The 19677-nt window shown below is 47.0% G+C and overlaps 2 protein-coding genes across 2 annotated transcripts; one reads left to right on the top strand and one right to left on the bottom strand.

Annotated features, from left to right (window-relative positions):
* The first annotated feature begins 16 nt into the window (after positions 1 to 16).
* Positions 17 to 10550, top strand: LOC139798810 (methylcrotonoyl-CoA carboxylase beta chain, mitochondrial-like). The gene is made up of 12 exons (XM_071749865.1): positions 17 to 312; positions 2442 to 2638; positions 3509 to 3687; positions 4578 to 4658; positions 5076 to 5254; positions 5938 to 6130; positions 7104 to 7195; positions 7690 to 7846; positions 8524 to 8646; positions 9170 to 9318; positions 9739 to 9820; positions 10397 to 10550. The coding sequence occupies exons 1-12, from the start codon at positions 17 to 19 to the stop codon at positions 10481 to 10483; spliced, it is 1815 nt and encodes a 604-aa protein (XP_071605966.1). The 3' UTR covers positions 10484 to 10550.
* Positions 10551 to 10657: 107 nt separating this feature from the next.
* RPE65 (retinoid isomerohydrolase RPE65) lies at positions 10658 to 18166 on the bottom strand. Its single transcript, XM_071749864.1, has 14 exons — positions 17992 to 18166; positions 17189 to 17271; positions 16704 to 16854; positions 16310 to 16417; positions 16084 to 16225; positions 15752 to 15899; positions 15169 to 15250; positions 14550 to 14682; positions 14304 to 14443; positions 13698 to 13827; positions 12897 to 13011; positions 12711 to 12805; positions 12489 to 12600; positions 10658 to 11279 (listed from the first exon to the last, which is right to left on the bottom strand). Exons 1-14 carry the CDS (start codon positions 18000 to 18002, stop codon positions 11128 to 11130), a joined length of 1602 nt encoding a protein of 533 aa, XP_071605965.1. The 5' UTR covers positions 18003 to 18166; the 3' UTR covers positions 10658 to 11127.
* Between the last annotated feature and the right edge of the window lie 1511 nt (positions 18167 to 19677).

The raw sequence follows: 19677 nt of genomic DNA, 5'->3' as shown, positions 1-19677 counted from the left end.
TCCCGCCCTCAGGGCCATGGGGAACACGGCGACCCGGAGCTCCCTTGGCAGACTGCGCCTCAGCCCCTCGGCTCTGCCTCTCCGCAGGTTACAAACTTTCAGCCCCTGGCTGGAGGGAAGGTACCGGGGCTGGTGTCACGGCCAGCAACCCGCACGCAGCCCGCAGGGACAGGGCAGGACACGCAGCCTCAGTCACCGAGCGAGATCCAGGCGGAGTGTCCGATCTTTCCCCGTGCTGGATGGATGCATCCCGGCTGTGTACCGAGCAGTGTTTGAGGAGAATGTGAGGAACAGTCAGGATGTTGGTACCAGGTAACGAAACGCTGCTCTTTGCCAGGTGATGTTGAAATTATTTATGGGCACGTTTTAGGCTTTTTTTTTTTTTTTTTTTTTTAACATAAAAATGAGTCGAAAAGTCCAGAGATGGAAAAACTTTGAAGAAACTTTAGGGTGGTTTCACTGTTTTGGAGCCTGAACATGTCTGTGCGCTGCTTTTTCCTCAGGCAGGGTGAATTTTGCAAGGATCAGCACTTAACAAATTTCAGACCCCAAAAGCTGTTGAGAACTCAGCTCTGGTGAGGCCACAGCTTGAGTTCTGTGTCCAGTTCTGGGCCCCTCAGCTCAGGAAGGAGATTGAGGTGCTGGAGCAGGTCCAGAGAAGAGCAAGGAGGATCCCTGTGAAGGGATCCAGCAGAATTCCTGTGAGGAAGGGCTGAGGGAGCTGGGGGTGTTGAGGCTGGAGAAGAGGAGGCTCAGGGGAGACCTCATCACTCTCTACAACTCCCTGAAAGGAGGTTGGAGCCAGGGGGGGGTTGGGCTCTTCTCCATCAGTCAGACAAGAGGCCATGGGCTTCAGCTCTGCCAGGGTTGGATATTGGGAAGAAATTCTTTCCAGAGAGGGTGATCAGGCATTGGAATGGGCTGCTCAGGGAGGGGATGGATTCTGCATCCCTGGAGGTTTTTAAGAAGATGTGGCACTCAGTGCCATGGTCTGGGAACCATGGGGGGAGTGGATCAGGGGTTGGACTTGAAGATCTCAGAGGTCCTTTCCAACCCAAATGATTCTGGGATTCTGTGAAATGCCTCAGTCAGGTTCAGATTGTATTTAAAACTGTGCCATGTGACATTGCTTTGCATAAATTGCCAAGAAGGATTTTTTTCCTAGACCTTCATTTGTTCCATGTTTGATTTTGAATGCAAAGACATAAATGGTGAATCACACATTTCCAGAGCCCTCCTGACAGAGTGGGTGACAGTTACTGCAGTTAATTGTGATTCACTGATAAAGGCAGGAAAATGTATTTTGTGTGTCTGTCCTTAAAGATCAGGTGGCAAGAATTCCAAGGCCTTTGTTCAGGGGAATGGTACATGAGCTGGAAGCAGAGCTAACACACTGTGCCCTCCTGTGGTGACATTTACCATGTTATTAAAAATCCTTAGCTTTTTTCCCCTGAGGTTTTTCAGTCCCTGGAGTCTGCAGGAAGCCACAGTAAGATAACAGAGTTATGTGCAGAGTGGTGCACATCATACAGTTGTTTTAATTATAGGTGATGAATCTTGGTGAAAAAAAAATAGTTGAAATAAATGAAAAACTTGGCTTATTTAAGACCAAAATTACATGAGACACCACATTTGTTTCCAGTTTATTCAGATCTTCATCTCTATTTGATCCTGTCCTGACAATAACATTGATAATAACTTCTTGATGGCTGCAGAGACCCTGCAGTATTTGATATTTCTAACATACATTCCCAGTGCTGTAGAATGTGCATTTCTTCTAGATTTAGTGATTCCTTCTGCTCACCAGTTGCTGATTTTTGTCAGATAAACGTGTTGAGGGGAGCTGAGGGAGGAAACCTCTGGCTGGATTCTCCCCTGGAGCAGTTGGAACAAGGAGGTGAATGTCCAGGCTGAATCAGGACGAGCACATTCTGGTTGCCTTATCAATAGCTGCCTGGTTGTAGGCTCAGGCTGTAGGGCAGAGACTCTCCAAGCCAGCCCTGTCAGAACCCCCCTCAAGGGGTTGCTGACAGAGATGTAATATGACCAGATCCTGTGCAATACTGAGTGCTTGGTGTGTAAGGGCAACACCCAAGGGAGGATATACATTTAATAATGTTTACTAGCTTGGAATATATAATAAAGATAGAATAGTTGCAGTATTTCACTCTTTTTTTGGGGGGGGGGAGGCAATTTTTGAATAATGAAAGTAAAATTCTTGCTATAAATGACCTACCTTTGATTTTTAGTATGCTTTGTAAGAAACAATAGCCAAAAAAAAAAAAAAGGCAAATTAATTTCCATTCTCGTCTCATATATATGAAAACTGTGCAGTGCCTCGGAGTAATGTGTTCAGTCCCTGAAAGATAACTTGTAAGTCAAGGTGTTTTTTCATTAGTTAAAACTTTGTTGGTTTGTGGGTTTTTTTTTTTTCACCTCAGGTATTCAGAGCTGCTGGAGACAGTCAGAAAAGGAGGGGGAGAACACTCCCTGCTGCGTCACACCCAGAGGAACAAGAAGCTGTTTGTGCGGCAGCGCCTGAGGATGCTCCTGGATGAGGGGCCTTTTCTTGAGTTCTCCCCCCTGGCTGGCCTCAACCTGCCCTATGGTGATGTCCCTGCTGCTGGCTACCTCACTGGTAATGCCTGGCAGAGCTCGTGGGAGATGGGCTCATTTTCATCCCTCGGATCTTTCCATAGGGTTTGGGTGGGATCTGAAGGTGGGAAAGGGTGGAGCCGTGGTGCCCAAGGAAGGAGGTTGTGAACCAACATGGGCCTCCATGTGATCTGGGAGATGCTGTTTGGGTGCAGTGCTGAGGAACTGTTTGTAGGTGTCCCCACCTGCTGCAGACCTTGCCAGGTAACCAGCCCTGCTCTCTGGAGCTGAGGTGTAAGGAAGAAGGGTGCATGAAAACAGCTTTCTGGAATATTTTAGTGTCTTAAGATACTAATCTAATTTAGTATACTAATACTAATTTAGTATCTTAAATACTAAAATATCTTAAAATCTTTTCTTAAGAGAAAGCAAAGGCTGCAGGGAGACCTTAGAGCACCTTCCAGTGCTCTAAGGGGCTCCAGGAAAGGTGGGGAGAGAGTTTGGACAAGGGCCTGGAGGGATGGGATGAGGGGGAAGGGTTTCCAGCTGCAAGAGGGGAGATGGAGAGGAGATGGGAGGGAGAAATTCTGTGCTGTGAGGGTGCTGAGCCCCTGGGTGCCCAGGTTGCCCCCAGAGGCTGTGGCTGCCCCATCCCTGGCAGTGTTGAAGGTTGGATGGGGCTTGGAGCACCCTGGGCTGGGGGAGGTGTCCCTGACCATGGCAGGGGGAGCGTTGGTTGAGCCTTAAGGTATTTTCCAGCCCAAACCAGTCTGGGCTTCTATGATCATCCTTGTCTATTAGCAGCATGAAAGAGTTCAGCTTCTGCTGTATTATTCTTCTGCAGTTTCTGCTGGGAAATCAGAGGTGTGGTATATTAGGGAGTCTTGATGAGTGTCTGTGATGCCTCTTGCAGGAGCTGGCAAAATCTGTGGGGTCTGGTGTGTCTTCATGGCAAATGATGCAACTGTGAAAGGAGGAACTTTTTATCCCATTGGACTGAAGAAACAATTAAGAGCTCAAGAGATAGCCCTGCAGAACAGACTGCTGTCTGTCTTCCTGGTTGACAGTGGGGGAGCATTCCTACCACTGCAGGTAGTATCAGAACCACTTCAGAGGAGAAATCCCTGTGTTTGTCTTAACCATACTAATTTTTAGCAGTAAACCTCAGGCTGACATTGGGTTTTCTTGCCTGGCTGACTTGCATTGCCTGCTGGACTTAAATTGAGTTTTGTCCACCAAGCAGCATGCAGAAGGTGGTTTGAAGGTTTGTCACAGTGGTGATGACTTTGGCTGAGCTTGCACCTCACATCTAATCAAAGTTTAGAAACTTGAGTACCAGGGGGGTGACACAAAGTGCTGAGCAAACACAGGTGTGCTGAAATGCTTCAGTGTCTTTAATAAATTGGTACTTTGTGGTTGCTGTTCTGAACTGCAGAATCTATAAAACTGCTCTCTGTTTTATTCTAAAGTTCATGACAGTAATGCAGTAACCTCCATGGCCTTTAAAAGTGTAGTTCTTTGAAATTCTTGCTGTAAAAGGAGAACATGTAGAGGTTGCTTTCCAATGTGGAGAGGTCATGTTATCCCAGAGACTACAGCTGTTCCCTCTCCAGACTGAAAGCAAACACATGGGAAAGTTTTTATGTCACTTGAGGAATTGTACAGAAAGCTAAGTAAGTGCCCTGAAGTCATTTCACAGATAAAACATGAACACGAGCTTCCCCTTCTCCCTGCTCACTCTCTCAGTTTCTGTAGAATAAATTGTTTTCCACAAAAAAATACAAAAGCAACCTCTGCTTTTGGAGCACGTGGGTATTTTGCAGCATTGCACAAGGTATAAGGGGATTAAACACCATAGCAAATGCTTGAAATGTTAGTGTTAGACAGAGTCAGTCACCATGAGTTTGTGATTGAGTGGAGCAAAGAGCCTGGGCTTTTGTAATTAATATTGAAACTCACTTTGTTTTCTCTCTGTCACATAGTCAGAGCTGTTTCCTGACAAGCTGCATGGTGGCAGGACACTCTACAACCAAGCACTCATATCTGCCATGGGCATCCCTCAGGTATGGTGTCACCTGCAGCACAAGGAGGTGCAGCCTGGGAGGAGAAGGAGAGTTGGGAAGAAAGTTTTCTTCTGAAAAAAAAAAAAAAAAAAGATTCTAGGAAGAACTCCCAAGCACGCAAAGAGATTTCTAAAGCTCTCCTTTCCTATATGTGGGAAAGGGAGGTGCAAATAGTAACAGAGTTCTGGAGCCTGGAGGATACTCAAAGTGTTTAGTGACTGATGGTGATGAGAAAGCATCGGATCTCTCGGTTGTTTCAGAGTAAACACTCAACTCTCTCCAAAGCAGCTTTGTTTTTCATGCTGGTGTTTCCCAAGCTGTGATTTAGTCTCTTGAGCATAAATAATCGTGGTGACTTTGCCTTTCCACCCTCCCCTCCGGTGACTCCGGGGTTGTTTTGTTCTCTGTGCCCTTCAGGTGGCAGTGGTGTGCGGCTCCTGCGTGGCTGGAAGTGCCTATTTGCCAGTGATGGCAGAAGAAACTCTGATAGTAGATAAAATCGGGACACTGTTCCTGGCGGGCCCACCTCTGGTACAAGCTGCTACAGGAGAACGGGTCTCTGCCGAGGAACTAGGAGGAGCTAAACTTCACTCTGAGTATGTGCAACAAGTCTTAAAAATAGGGGAGAATTCCACATGCTTAGCTTTAAAGAAACTGTCATTTTTTCATAATGTGACTGAAGCTGCTCCAGTGACAGGGTACAATATGGTCCTCAGGGTCTGGAAAACTTGCAGGAACAGACCTGGTAGAAATGGTAAATTAATTAGTCTAAAGTTTGGTGGCATGGAAGTATCTCTGGGCTAGATCTAACTCTCTGAAATGAAAAAGTAACATGGCAGTAATTTCAGCTTTATGACATCCCACGGGCACTTTCCCCTTCCACAGTGACAGGAAGCTGGTGTGGACACAGGGATACAGGAGAAGAGTGGCACTGGGGTGACAGTCATGTCATGAGTTATTTTAAAGCTTGTTTCCCTTCATTATGTTGCTTGCAACAACATTTGAAAATCAGTTCAGAGGTCTGGTTTTAATGTCTGTAAACACAAAGGTCAGAGGGAAGAACTCCTTACCATCAGCTTATTTTGGGGCTGGATTGCACAGATATTCCAGCTGAATTACTGCTCCCAGCTGCTTTGTGCAAGAACACAAATCCCACAGCATTCCCGAGGAGTCTAGAGAGTCAGAGTACAGATTAACATTTTTTTCCTTGAGTTTGGATTTTCTCTCAGAATTCAGACTTGCTGAACTGCACACTCATCAACGTTGTGCTCTCTCCTAGAGTCAGTGGCTGTACTGACCATTTTGCACCCTCAGAAAAGGAGGCCTACAAGTGTGTCCGGAACATCATCTCAACATTAAACTATGATCCCCTGCCTGAGGAGCTCAGGGACTTTGAGAGCCCTCTGTTCAGCCAGGATGAGCTCCTGGGACTGGCACCACGGGATTATAGGTGCACTCTCCCTGTGAAGCTGGTATGGTGACAGGAAGTGTATTTCTGCCTCTTTCCAGCCTGCTCTGTCTGGTAGCTCCAGATGAAGAGGCAACAGGCTGTTCTCTCTCCTGAAATACCCAAGATACTCTGTGTTATTCCCTCAGCAGTCTGGCAAACTGTCTTGAGTCTGGAACAAAGCAGGATGGCAATAATTCTGTACAATTATAGACAATATTTAAGCTGCAAACCTGCTAGAGAGAAGATAATAACAGACTGTGCCAGCTGATTCCCATCTGTTGGAGATGCTGTTATGTCAGTATGTCTTATACTGTGTTGGCTCCCTTGAGACTGTCCTGTTTTCCCCTCCCTCTGCCTTTCCCCCCTCCCAGATAATCATGTCTGGATCTTGTAACTTCAGGGCCTAAAGAAAATACTGACTGAAAAGACAACACAGCTGAAATTAAACTTATTTGAGGCTGGGCCAGCTGCTGGTACATCAGCAGAGACACACTGAGCTGCCCATGCTCTTTTCATTGTGTTCTTCTAGAAGAGATTTAGTCTCTGAGGATGGGAATCCAGAATCTTTTCCAAGGGGTGAATTCCTGCAGTTCAGGGGATCTACTGCAGAAGAAGTGTAGCTGTGCAGGCTGCTTTTAAACTGTGTAACAAGCAGGAGCAATCTGCTGCTGTTTTCTGTGCACATAAACTGTAACTGAGGGTTTTACAACACTTTGATGCATCTGAACAACTGTGCTCTGTAACACTGAAGTGATTTTGGAGCTGAACGTTGGCTCAGATTACCTGGTTGGTAATAAAACATAAGCACAAAATTGATAAATAGTAAATAGTGAGTATTCAGCAGCGTGTAAGACCTAAAGGGGCCTCTGTGTTCATTTAAGCTGACATCTTGCACTGTGCAGGTCCCTCTGCTATCTGAACAGAACCTGTATTTCAGCAGAACTCTCCTGCTTTCACTGAAATTTCTGTAGTAAACCCTGGCTATTTCTTTGCAGATTCTGAGCCGTCTGGTGGATGGCAGCAGGTTCCAGGAATTCAAAGCTAATTATGGCACAACATTAGTAACAGGATTTGGCCATGTGGAAGGGTAAGAAAATGTATGGACATAGTTGTCTGAGTAGCTTTCCTGTCATCATCAGGTCTTGCAGGATCCCAATAATAAATAAATGTCTTTGTGAAGTTCTGAGCCAGTCACAAATCAGTCATGAAATACTCCTACAAAACCTGATCTGAGCTCCTCAGGGCTCAGGCCAAGAGCAGCAGAGTGATGACAAACCAAATGGTTCTCATGCCTCTGGGAAATGATTTTTTTTTGTTCTCAAATATTACTAACAGTTTGAATATTGAAGTCTCAGCAGATTCCTTGAGAAATCAGAAACAGCATCTTGAAAAATATTCCAAACTGAGCTGCAAGCTCTCATCCCTCAGAATATCTCATCATCTCATGATACCTGTACAATAGCACTCTGTGATCCAGACTGTGCAGATATTTGGTTTCCATCCTTCAGAAAACCACCAGAACATCAGAGTTTGGCAGTTGCTGGGCTCAGAAGGGGAGATGTGGGTGTCTCTGTTCTGCAGGTACCTGGTGGGGGTTGTGGCCAGCAATGGGGAGCTCTCTCAGGATGCCTCTCTCAAGGGCAGCCACTTCGTGCAGCTCTGCAGCCAGCGCAGCATCCCCATCCTCTTCTTCCAAAATACTGCTCCACCTGCAGCAGAGCCAACAAGCATCTCAAAGGTAGGGCAGTTCTACTGCAGCATCCTTAGCTCAGGTGTTACCTAGTTCTTGCTTTGTTTAAGATTACATTTTGGAAATTATGAATTGTTAGGGAAGTATTTTTTATTTACAACACTCTCAATGGTTTAAATGGAGAGGATTTCAGTTAACTTGTTCTTAGGTCCTTCCATTCTGGTTTTAAGCAGGTCTCTGTGCCTCTTTAAAATGGTACTGTCCAGCTGGCATGCAAACAATAAAACTTGGGATTTGTAGTGCTTTTAACATTGAAGCAGAGCCTACCAATTCTTCTGATCTCAGTGCAGTCCAGAGGAAAATAGGTATTTGTCTTCCAGGAAAGTGAAGACGTTTTGTCCTGAGCCAGAGAGAGCCTTGCAGCAAACCCCACATTAGATTCTCTGAGCAGAGACTGTTCCTGCACCCAGTTCCTCCCTGCTGTCACCAGCACTTGAGACAAAGCCTGGCATAATTCCCCTGTATCTGAGAGGGCTGTGGCTGCTCAGAGCTGAAGGGTTTTGCAAACTGAGGGGAACTCTTTGGCTGAGTTACAGTGCACAAGGGGTCTGCTGGCGTGGAGGAAATTAGCATACAGAAATAAAATATTTTAGAAACACAAGTTTGGTGGGAGCTGAGGGGATCTGGAAATAAAAATTAGAAGCTTTAAAATCTTCCCATTCCAGGCAAAGGCTGACTCCAAGAGGCTGAAAGCCCAGGCCTCCATGATGGCTGCTGTGGCCTGTGCTGCTGTTCCCAAAATCACCATTGTCATCGGGGGCTGCTTTGGGGCTGACAGCTATGCCATGGTGAGAGGGGCACCAGGGAGGGGCTTGGGGACAGACTCTGCACTGGGACACCATCCCACAGCTCTTCATTTTAAAACACAGTTGGCTGCTCTTACAGACACCTCAGTCTGTTACTTTAACTACTCTGAAAGTAAGAAATGCATCGTGAGATGTGATGACTGAAACTTGGGTCTGCATCTGAAGAACCTGGAGAAGGTTCTAAAACCCAGATTATCTGAAAATGTCCTTGCCTGGAGCCCATCCTGCCTTTTCCTCAGCACGTGCCCTCTGGTTTCAGTGATCAGGGAGCACTTCTCCTTTAGTGGTGCTACTCTGTGTCCTGTTCTCACTGCTGGTCAGTGCACTTGGGCTCTTTTCTTGCTCAGAATTAAATGTGAAAGTGCTTGAAGGAGAAATTAAATTATAAAATAGCAATATTGAAAGCAGTGGGGATTGTTGAAGGCAGCTGTGTCACCCTGCAGATGTCTTTTTGGGATTTATTTCAGTGCATTTTTATTGTGTGTTTTGTTTTGTTTTTTTGTAGTGTGGCAGATCATTCAGTCCAAACTTTCTTTTCTTGTGGCCTAATGCAAGAGTTGCTCTTGTGGATTCAAGACATTTCTGCACAGGCCCACAGGCTGGAGACAACAAAAATACAGGAGATGACTGGGAACTGAAACATCTGAGAGATAAGTAAGGACTAAATTAAATCTAACCCCCTACCCTGGGATTTAATTAGCTAAATTATTCACCCTAGAGATCAGCACATCTCAAGCAACTAAAGAAAACCTGAATCTATTGAGAAATATCTTAAATTTCTGTGTCTGCTCATAGGATCTTATGAAGGAAACACAAAGGTTTGACAAAATAACACAAACCCACAGCCCCAGAGCCCAAAATGAGGGTATTCTGTGGTGTCTGAAAAGCTGGTGCTGAGTGTGGAGGCTGGGCTGCAGTGCAATGTGATGGAAATACAGTTAGGTGTTTGCTGGATTCTAATTAATTTCACCAGAAGTGCTGCACGTTCACTGGAGATTGAAATCTTTGCCCTTTTCACCAGTGACCTGGTGGTTGTTACATTTTTGTGTTTGTTTAATCCTCTGTCTTCTCCAGGCTGGAGGAAGAAAGCAGTGCCTTCTACTCCTCTGCCAGACTCTGGGATGATGGCATCATTCTACCTCAAAATACCAGACAGGTGAGTGGTTTCCTTACCTGTTCCTCACTGCACATTTTGTCCTCAGATCACCAAAGGATCTCACAGCCACTGTGCAGTTTTCACACAGCCTGAGTCAGCAGCTTTTAGCTGGCAGACATCCACTCAGAGTGACAGAAAGTTAGATCCATTAGATTATTTCTGCCAGCTGCCAGCTGTGTTCCTCTATTTTTCCTTCCTACATTCTTTATTAGAAATACTTAAAACATTCTTTGAACTTCTGAAGCTTGTTTACTCAAAAGACCACAAACGGAGCCTCCTACCACTTAATCCATCTAAATACAGCACAGATTTATGGTAATACATAGATATTAAATATTTTCTGTGGTGTTTATGGGAACTAGGAGAGCACTGAGAAGTATTTCCTGGCACTAGAGGCCAGAGGTTGCTCTCTCTAGGAACTACACCTGAAAGGAAAATAAGTGAGAGTTGAAATGAGTCACTGTCACTTGGGTGCACTCCCCACTCCCTGTTTGCATTCCTGAGTGCACAGCTGGTCAGTTTTATGAAATTTTGTTTCAGAGGCTCATTGCTGATCCTGTGTTTTGTTTCCATTAGGTAATTGCCCAGTGCTTGGAGATCACAGAACAGCAGAAGTACCGGCAGGCCCTGCCTCCCTCACAATATCCTGTCATCAGGATGTGACTGCAGCCACTTTCAAACCATCAGGTAGCACCATGGACTAGAAATCTTTAATAGCACTGATTTTCTAATTCTTTTTCTAATTCTGATTAGAATTCTTTTTCTAATTCTGATTTTCTAATATCTTCAATATCAATAAAACTGTTAAGAGCATCAGAGACAAACAAGAAACCTGGATTTTAAGTCTGTTAGCAGTAAGTTTGTATTTTGAGCCATAGCCTCCTTACTACATTAGTTGAAAGTGTATTTTGTGAAAAGGATGAAGCTGAGAGCCTGCAGCACACTAAAGCAGCACATTCATCCCAGGCTCAAACAATTGGTTGGTTTGTTTGTTTGTTTTTCATATTGACATTTAAGTACTTGAACTTTGTCCCAGAAGGAAAGTTTAATTCTGTAAAAACAACAACAAAATCCCCTTCCCTTCCCAACCTCCCCCAACTTCTGTTGTTGTAACTGGACAGCTCTGAGCACCATCCATCTGGGAACCGCCCAGGGCTGTGTTGGCACAGTACCTGTTACATGTTACATGTTACAAAGAATTAAAGTGATTAAGTAGCCCTAGGAAGGAGAAGTGATGCTGAAGGAGGTGAGGGGGTGGGAGAGCTCCTCGGAGGAGGCTGCCCCTTCCTTGGTGCTGGGGACAGCAGTCACGCTCTCTTGAAGAGCCCGTGGAAGGTCACAGGGATGATCATCTCCACCTCAGCCCTGGCCACCTCGCTCATGTCCTTGGCATTGAGGATCAGGAGGTAGGCGGGCTTGGGCCCCGCCCCCGGGCTGATCACGATGCTCAGCACAACCCCTGGGAGGAGAAAAGCAAGAGGATTGTCCCGTGCTGTCCCCTCCCTGGGGCACCCTGAGGCACTCCCCAAATCCCTCCTCGCTGGGCCGGGGAAGCAGGCTCGGGTTCTTCATTGATTTTTCAAGACTGCTTCGTTCTTGCTGGGCTCAGCTTGGGGTGATGGGCCAGTAGCTCCTATGAAGTTTCTTTTTAAAACTCTTGAGAAGTGTTTTTATTTGGAAAGGGAACTATGAAAAGTTATTTCAGGGGCCTACGAGAAACATCACATCCTGGAACCTCTAGGAAATCCACCCATTAATTTTTCAATATTAAAAGTTGAATTACTTTATAAATGACTTTATAATTCTGCTTCTGAGGTCTAATGTGACCATATAAACACCTGCAAGTCCTGGCATCATGGTGTGGACTGTCCCAGCCCCTGGGCTGCTGGGTCATTTCTGTCTCTGTGGGTCAGTGGCTGCAGGAGACCGTGGGGACAGCCACCCCACGGGGCTCAGACCCAGCCCTGGGAAGGGTGACAAAAGGGTGAGCACAGGGCTGGGTGGTGACTCAGCTTTTGGAGGTGGCTTCTGCAGGGGCTTAACTCTCAGGGAGACTTAAACATGTTCCTAAAATGCACAAAGTCTGCTTCAGTTAATGAAAGGTTTTGAGAACAAGGTTAAAATCTTTTCAATGTGATATAAGCCCCTGCACAGCCCTTTCCTGGCCTGGGAACAGGTAGTAGGAAATATTTTAGCTATGAAAGATGAAGCTTTCACCATAAACCAGTGAAGAGTTTGCTCTTAAATTCATCAGAGTTGTCCCAGCTCCACCTGTCTCCTCATGGGACATGAGCAGTTTGGGGAACAAGTGGGTACAGGGCTGGGGACACGTGGAGAAACCTGTGCAGTGCCTGCCAGGAGCACAGCCACACATCCTGGAGTGGCAAAGCCCAGATTCACTCCACTCCCACCCAAGGAGGGTGGGTTAGGAACAGGAAACATGCTTGGGTTAACAGAGATACAGTTCTAACAAAGTTCTACCACCTGGAATTCTTTAAATACTGCAGTTCCTGATGGAAAAAAGGCCAGGAACTGACAACAACAGATTGTTTGAGCCTAAAGGTTTTTCTCCTCCTTTGTTTTCCATCAGTCTTCATGTTCCCACAGACAAACTTTTCCAATCAGGATGCCATTGACCAAAATAAAACACAAATAAAATCAGAATTACCATCATCTTCCTCCAGGGCATCTGGATGGGAAACAAAGATGGGCTCTGATGGATATGAATCTGGCTCCTGCCATACCCAGGTCTCCTTTGTTTTGACATTCAGCTTGCAAAGCTAAAGGGGGAAATAAAAAAAAAATACACCCACATCTCAGAAATATTCTTGTTTGTCCTTAAACTAAGAGCTCCTGGTTAAGATGTGCCTCACCCAGCACTGACACTTACCCTGTCTGGGACAAAGTGATTCAGCCCCAGCCCGTAGGTGTAGGTGTAAGGTTTCCCACAGTACTTCTTGTAGTTGATTTGTGGAAATTCAAATGCTACAATAAAAACCAAACAGAAATACATGAGGATAAGTGTAGGGCAGAGTGTGGGGGTGCTGGTGTTGGTGCTTTGGGAGCCTGCTCTCACCATGGCGTGGCCCTGAGAAGATGACCTCTGGCTCCAGCCAGATGGTCTCATCGCTGCGCAGCGTTGCCGTGGCTGTCGTGTAGGGCAGGGTGACCAAGTTCTTACCTGTGTCAGCCTGGGACAAGAAAAACACCCCAGAGCAAAAAGGAGAAGCAGATTTCTGGTTGGAGAGATCTGTTGCAAACTGTGTTAAGCAGTGAAGGCTGTGCTGAGCAGCAGAGCCTCCCCGGGGCTGCAGGAATGCTCAGCAATGGCTGCTCCTTCCCCTTCCTGAGGGGAAGCAACATGACAAAAATCCACCTCACACACCTTCCCTCTGCTCAGAAACACAGGCACAACCTTTTGCAACATGTGGGAAATAAAATAGAAGCCCAGACTGGTTTGGGTTGGAAAGAAACTTAAGGCTCCTCCAGTGCCACCCCTGCCATGGTCAGGGACACCTCCCCCAGCCCAGGGTGCTCCAAGCCCCATCCAACCTTCAACACTGCCAGGGATGGGGCAGCCACAGCTTCTGGGGGCAACCTGGGCACCCAGGGGCTCAGCACCACACTCACACTTCCTCATATCCATCCCTCTTCCAGTTTAATTCCAGTTTAGAATAATGCTATTCAATTAAATAAACCCAAAAGTTCCTCCAAAGATCCGCTCTTTCAGTTCCCCTCCTATTAAAAGGTTTTAATTTGAATTAAATGGGGTGAGGCAGAGCACCAGCGATGCTGGGCTGTGTGCCCTGAGGGGAGCAGGGCAAGCAGTGTTGTCCCCAAGCCCCACTGGTGGCCACACTGGTGGCCACCCTGGTACCTTGTCAATGTTGAGGGGCAGGACGTATCTGCGGGCTTCGGGCTGCGGGGCTTTCTCTGCCTGGCGCTTCACTTCGTCCCAGTTTGCTCTCAGGTTGGCTAAGTAGAGGTAATTGTAAACAAACTCAAACCTGCAGAAAGATGAGGAGCACAGCTGAAGGTGTCTTTTGCTTGGAGGGGATCAAATGCTGGATTTTTCCCCTAAAAGAACAGGCTACTTGGCCAACACAGGGCTGGGTCTCACTGTTCTCTCTGTCTGTGCCAAAAGTGGTGTTCAAACCTCAACCAGATCCTCCTCATCATGGCCCAGAAGCCCAAATAGCTTCAGCCCCTGGGCAGTCAATAACATTATTGGAGACAAAGGCCAGTTAAAGACAAAAAAAGTCAAATTTCTCTTGGAAAATGAATTTCCTACAGGCTCTCTGCACCCCTGTGGGGTCTACAAGTGTGAGTACTTAGATGGGCTGGAAGGAGCTGGTGATTCCCACAGGGAAGGGCAACACATGCCTGGGGCTGGAGCTCTGCTGTCCCCACCAGCTCATGGCAGGGTTGGGGCAGTGCCACAGGGACCCTTGGCCACCTGTGGGGTGGGCACCACAAGGCTCACCCCTTCCAGGTGCAGAGATCAACAATCAGAAATCCATTGTCTTCATAGGTGTTGATGTGATGGAAGAGGTTGAAGGCTGAGGTGCGGTACTTGATGTTGAGGAGCCTTCCTTTCTTCTTCTCTGCCACGTGAAGCCAGACCTGAGCACCCACCAGAGAAATGAAGGTGAACCCAATAAGATGTAACCCCCAAGTCCAGTGCTGGCTGCCCAGTCCAGCCCAGTTTGGTACCAGTTTGGCTGCTTACCCCCATGGTTTCGTTGGACTCGAAGCAGTCCATGTAGTTGGCTCCCCACAGGCTCCAGGAGGAGAGGAACTTGAGGAGGTTGATTTTCACTGGCTGCTCAACAAACACGATGTAGTTTGCTGTCAGCCCAAAGCTGTTTGGAAAGGAATGGGGATCATGTCAAGATTGGACAAAACTCACCCAGGGGTTTGTTGTAAGCACTGAATGCAGCTTGACACTTCAGATGTACAGGACATGAACATCCTGATTGGGGTAAATCCCCTCATTTTAGCTGCTGATTACGTGCAAGGACAAGCCCTGCGTGCCACTTCCCTAGAACAAGCAGCAATGGCCGTGCTGCAACATGTTCCCCACCTCTGTGGGCTGGCAGAAATGAAAAGGGACTTTGTCCATTGGCCCTCAGAGTGGCCATTTTGGTAGCTGAGGCCTCATCCCTGGAGATGCTCAAGGTGAGGCGTGAGGAGGCTCTGAGCACCCTGATCTGGGTGAGGTGTCCCTGATACTGCAGGGCTGGGACTGGGTGAGCTTTAGAGGTCCCTCCCAACCCAAATCATTCCCTGATTCAAATCATTCTGATTCTGAGCCACGTTTTGAGGCCACCCACCCCAGGAGACATCACCTGTGAACGTAGGAGGGCTTGAACCTGTCACTGCAAGGGAACTGCACCACCACCTCTGACTTGTTGATTGGGTCATCCTTGTCTGGAAGGGGCAGAGGGTTAGGGAGGGGTTCACTCACAATTTTCAGTTTTAAATTGCAAGAGGGAAGATTTAGACTAGCTAATAGGGAGACATTTTTTACCATAAGTGTGGTGAGACCCTGGCCCAGGCTGCCCAGAGAGCTGGGAGGTGCCCCCCCATCCCTGGAAACATCCCAGGTCAGGTTGGATGGGGCCCTGAGCAACCTGATCCAGTTGAAGATGTCCCTGCTCACTGCAGGGGTTTGGACTGAATGAGCTTTGAAGGTCCCTTCCACCCTCAACCATTTGATGATACAATTCTATATTTACTCATATTTGGAACATTAACACAAAGGAAGTTCATATTAATTGCTTTGAAGGTCACGTGTTACTTTAAAAAAGGAAATAAAAATGTAAAGATTTTTTTAGAAAGTAACTAGATGACAAAACTCATTTGAAGGATAAAAAAGAAAGAAGTTATGGGACAAGGTTTTCTCAGTTGGCTGAGGTGGGATGAACAGACCTGCCTGAAGTGGAGGAATCCGGATGATGTTATAGGCAAGAGAAAAATTTTTTCCAAAGCAATTGCCAATGTTGTAAACTGTCCCATCATTTTCAACGTGGGGATGAGCTGTTGCCCCATTGACAGACACATATTTACAGAGATCCACCTGGAGAAGATACAAGAAGTCAGGAGTTTTCTTGGCAGGAGATGGGCAGCCACCAACTCTGCACGGCTTTGTTTCTGCATCCCCTCCCTGACCAACTCCAACTCTTGCTGTGTTGAAGAGGCTGTTATTAAACATTTCCCTTTCAGTTTTAGTCCTCCACATATTCAGAAGCACCAAGACTCACCTGCTTAATTGTCTCTAATGTTTCTGGGTTAATTTTGGTGATGAAGTTGGTCTCAGTACAGGCGTAGTAATCTTCACCCACGGGGTAGACATTAACAAGGGCATTATCAGTGACCTCCACACCTTTGAAGTAGGAGAAAAACCTGAGCAGAGAAGATGGACACGGAGTCAGGGGGTTTAGGGAAGTACCACAGGACATCACTGCAACACCTACAAGCCCGAGGTACCTGGAAAAGATGTTCTTGCAGGGGTCTGGGTAGGCGTAGGTGCCAAATTCTGTTATCACAATCCTCTTCTCTGTCATGTTCCTCACGTAAGCATCAGTCCTGATAAACCTGGGGAGGGTGAGGAGGCACACTGCAGGTGTAGCCATAAAAAAAAGCAGCAGGCTTTGCAATTAAAAATGCAGTGTTTTGTAATCTGTACAAAAAGTTGTGTTTCTGCTGACAAGAAGTTTGCTATTTTCAGCTGGTTTGAGTGATCTCACCATTAGAGCTCTTCCAGTAACTACAGGGATTTGGAATAATGGGCACCTCCCACGTGCTGGGCAGCAGAATCCAGACCCAGGGCTCTCAGTTGCTTTGTTAATAAATTTTCTTTCCTTGGCAAATTGCCACATACCTTCGGTGATAGGTAACGTGCCCCTCCTTGAAGTCAAACTTGTGGAGAAGTGCTTGGCCATCAAAGAGGTGATAGAAGGGCTCTGAACCCACCTCAAACAAACCAGGACCACATCTTAGGAGGCTTCCTCGTAGCCAGGTGGGAATCCTGCCTGCAGGAGATGTGGCATTGGGTGGTAGGTGCCCAGCCCGTGGCCAATCAGAGTAAGAAATTTTGATTGTGTCAACAGAAAGAACAAAACTGCAAACTGTTGTTTTTTTTTTTAAATTATCAAGCTTGTTTTTTTAACAGTCATGAGCTCTTTGAATTATCTTTTTTCCTTCACCTACAGACCAACCAGACAAGAGACGTGGAGTACAGGTATATCTAAAGGTCTCCCATCCAATCTGTCCCTCCTCTACCCCAAAAAACACCAGTCCTGTTACATCCTGTACCTCCCAACCTCTGCTCCAGCCCTTGAAAAGCCAGCAGGAGCCCAGACCAACCTGTGACATGAGCAGTCACTGGAGAGGACAGCTCCTCCACTGTCTCAAAGAGCTTCTTGTATCCTCCAGCAGGATGCTCAACTCTGAAAGGGACAGCAGAGGTGGGGTTAGCCTGGCATTGGGATACCTTTGGAGCCTTCCCTGAGGGAAGGGGTTTTGTTTCTAGATGGACTGATCTACAGCTTGCAAATAACTTGAGAAATCAGGAGGGGAAAGCACCAGCTGCATGGAAGCAAAGGCTCCAAACTGTCCTGAGCAGATGGAAGAACAGGGAATACCAACAGGACAGCCCATATTGACCCAACCCCAGGGACAAATTCAGGATATCCTGAAACATCAGGAAGCAGCAAGGTGCTGGGCCATCTTGTCTAGATAGTGCTTTTGCCAAGAAAAGGTGGACCAGGTGATCTTTGAGGTCACTTCCAACAGGAAGGTCTGTGATTCTATGAAAATCCAAGTTGTATCTCCCAGGGCTTGGATAAGCCTTTTTATGTTTTTCCTTTTTGTCTTCAAGTAAAGTGTACTTGAGCACGAAGCTGAGAACTCTTTGGTAGGTTCCAAATTTCCAATTTCCTCTGCAGCCACACACAGAGGTGGGCTGTGCAGGCACTGTCCTACCCCTCCTTAGGATGGGCCATCCTCTGGTGTGAGCCTGTCCCCCCAGCCCAGAACCCTGGCACAGGATGGACCAGCATAGAAACCCCTACACAGAGCCCCCCATGTTCCTCCCCCCTCAGCCTCACCAGCACCTCCTGGCCAGCCCTGTACCACGATGGCCCCAGGAGAGCCCCAGGAATACTCACTGGCTGTACATCTTCTCCCTGGTGAAAGAGCTGAGCCTCTGGCAGCTGAGCCCCTGGCCAGAGCTGTGCACGGGGTATTTATGGGGCACTGAGCCCTGCTGGGGGGAGCCCCACACTGATCCCCCCCTGCCAGTGAGCCCACCCTGGGAACAGAACAGGCTTTCACCACCAAAATCCTCCCTGGGCTCTGGGAGGTTTTGTCTCACCCTTTGCACAAAAAAGAGCTTTGAATGTTTTTCTGAGACCTAAATTCTTCCCAAACAGAAGTGATTATGAAGGGAAAAAACCAAAACCAACCAACAAGGACAGGGAGGAGGGAAACTGAGTGTGCTGGGTGCTTGGCACGGCCACTCAGCCCTTCACTGGTGGCCACCATGCTGCAGGGAGACCTGGCCTGCTCCCACACCCACCCAGGGCAGGGAGAAACTGCTGTGACCTGGCAGAGGCACTGAGAAACTTCTCCTACCTGCCAAGAAAGCAGCAAGAATCAAAACTGCTCCATCCTGCACCAGCACCCGTTCTGCACCTGGAAACCAGAGGGTATCAGAGACAGCAAGAGCCAAGGGGATGTTGGTGTTGGATATCAGCACTCACAGCCACCAGGTTCCCACACACCCCATTTGGGTCCTGTCTCTGGAAGCTCCAGCCCCTTGGAACAAGCCCAGCAGGGTTAGGAGTTAGGAGTAAGCCCCTGGGAGCAGCATCACCCCTGATGGCTGTGTCCATCCCTTCCCCTCTCCTCCCCTTGCTCCTGTGTCCATATGGGGGCACGTGCCAGCCCCTGCATAAAGCTGGATAATGCATAATTTCTGGAGTCTCACACACATAGAGCAGTATTTTTACACAGGGCATTAACACCCTGCACAGCAGACATCAAACTGCATCTGCAGCAGAGCAGAGAGGACCCGAGGATGGCTGTGAAAACCCAGCTCTGGCACCAGCAGCTGCTTCTGAAAACAATGGTGCTGTGAGGAGCACTTTCCAAGATTAATGAGATTAGGAAGATTACTGCTCTGGAACTCCTGGGAGCCCAGGCTGCAGGATGAAAACATTTCATAATGCCCATCCCCTTGGGCACTCTTCCTGTGCAAACAGAGGGATCAAAACAGTGGGAAAGGAGAAAATTCAACCATGACTGCACCTGAAGAGGCCACGTGCCAAGCAAACAGCTTCTTGTTTGCCCAGGACAGTGTCTGAGGAGCTGGAAATTACACCTCTGATAAATATGTCCAGTTTAAGTGTTTCTAAAAATTATTTTCATTAAAAAACCTCCAAACAGTCTGGGCAGTTTATATGAGCTTGATTTTTCTAAATAAAGGTCAAACAGCCACTGTGTGCATGCACTTGCAGTGTCAGTTTTCAGAGCAAAACCATAGAGGCAATTGGAAAACCACTCCCTCCACACAACTCATTCTTGCAAAATGAAAAAAACTAGGAAAGTCTCCAGTAAAACAATTTCACTAAAGAGAAAATTATAGTCCAGAGAAAGGTTGAGATTAAATTTGTAGCTGCCACTCATTTGCAATGTGTTAATTGTCCCATAACTGCCACTTTGTCTATTTATTCACATTTTTGTTAAGTTCTGTCAAAACCTTAGACAGAAACATTAAATAACACGGATCAAGAACTCTGAATGAGGGCAGTCTTTTGAAAGCTAAATCCTAAGAAATGTGAGCTCCTCGCCTA

Source organism: Heliangelus exortis, chromosome 8 (assembly GCF_036169615.1).
Source record: "Heliangelus exortis chromosome 8, bHelExo1.hap1, whole genome shotgun sequence".
Classification (NCBI taxonomy): domain Eukaryota; kingdom Metazoa; phylum Chordata; class Aves; order Apodiformes; family Trochilidae; genus Heliangelus; species Heliangelus exortis.
Note: the sequence above shows the minus strand (reverse complement) of the source record. Positions and strands in the feature narration are given on the sequence as shown.

Excerpts from the sequence above, each read along its gene's own strand:
- RPE65 (XM_071749864.1), bottom strand. Across the intron at positions 13,828-14,303 it reads GATCTCTGCACCTGGAAGGG|GTTTGAGTTTGTTTACAATT; the intron begins GTGAGCCTTGTG and ends ATCTTTCTGCAG. Across the intron at positions 12,601-12,710 it reads ATCACTTTGTCCCAGACAGG|CTTTGCAAGCTGAATGTCAA; the intron begins GTAAGTGTCAGT and ends TTCCCCCTTTAG.
- LOC139798810 (XM_071749865.1), top strand. The coding sequence starts at position 17 with ATGGGGAACACGGCGACCCGGAGCTCCCTTGGCAGACTGCGCCTCAGC. Across the intron at positions 2,639-3,508 it reads TGCTGCTGGCTACCTCACTG|GAGCTGGCAAAATCTGTGGG; the intron begins GTAATGCCTGGC and ends TGCCTCTTGCAG. Across the intron at positions 3,688-4,577 it reads GAGCATTCCTACCACTGCAG|TCAGAGCTGTTTCCTGACAA; the intron begins GTAGTATCAGAA and ends TCTGTCACATAG.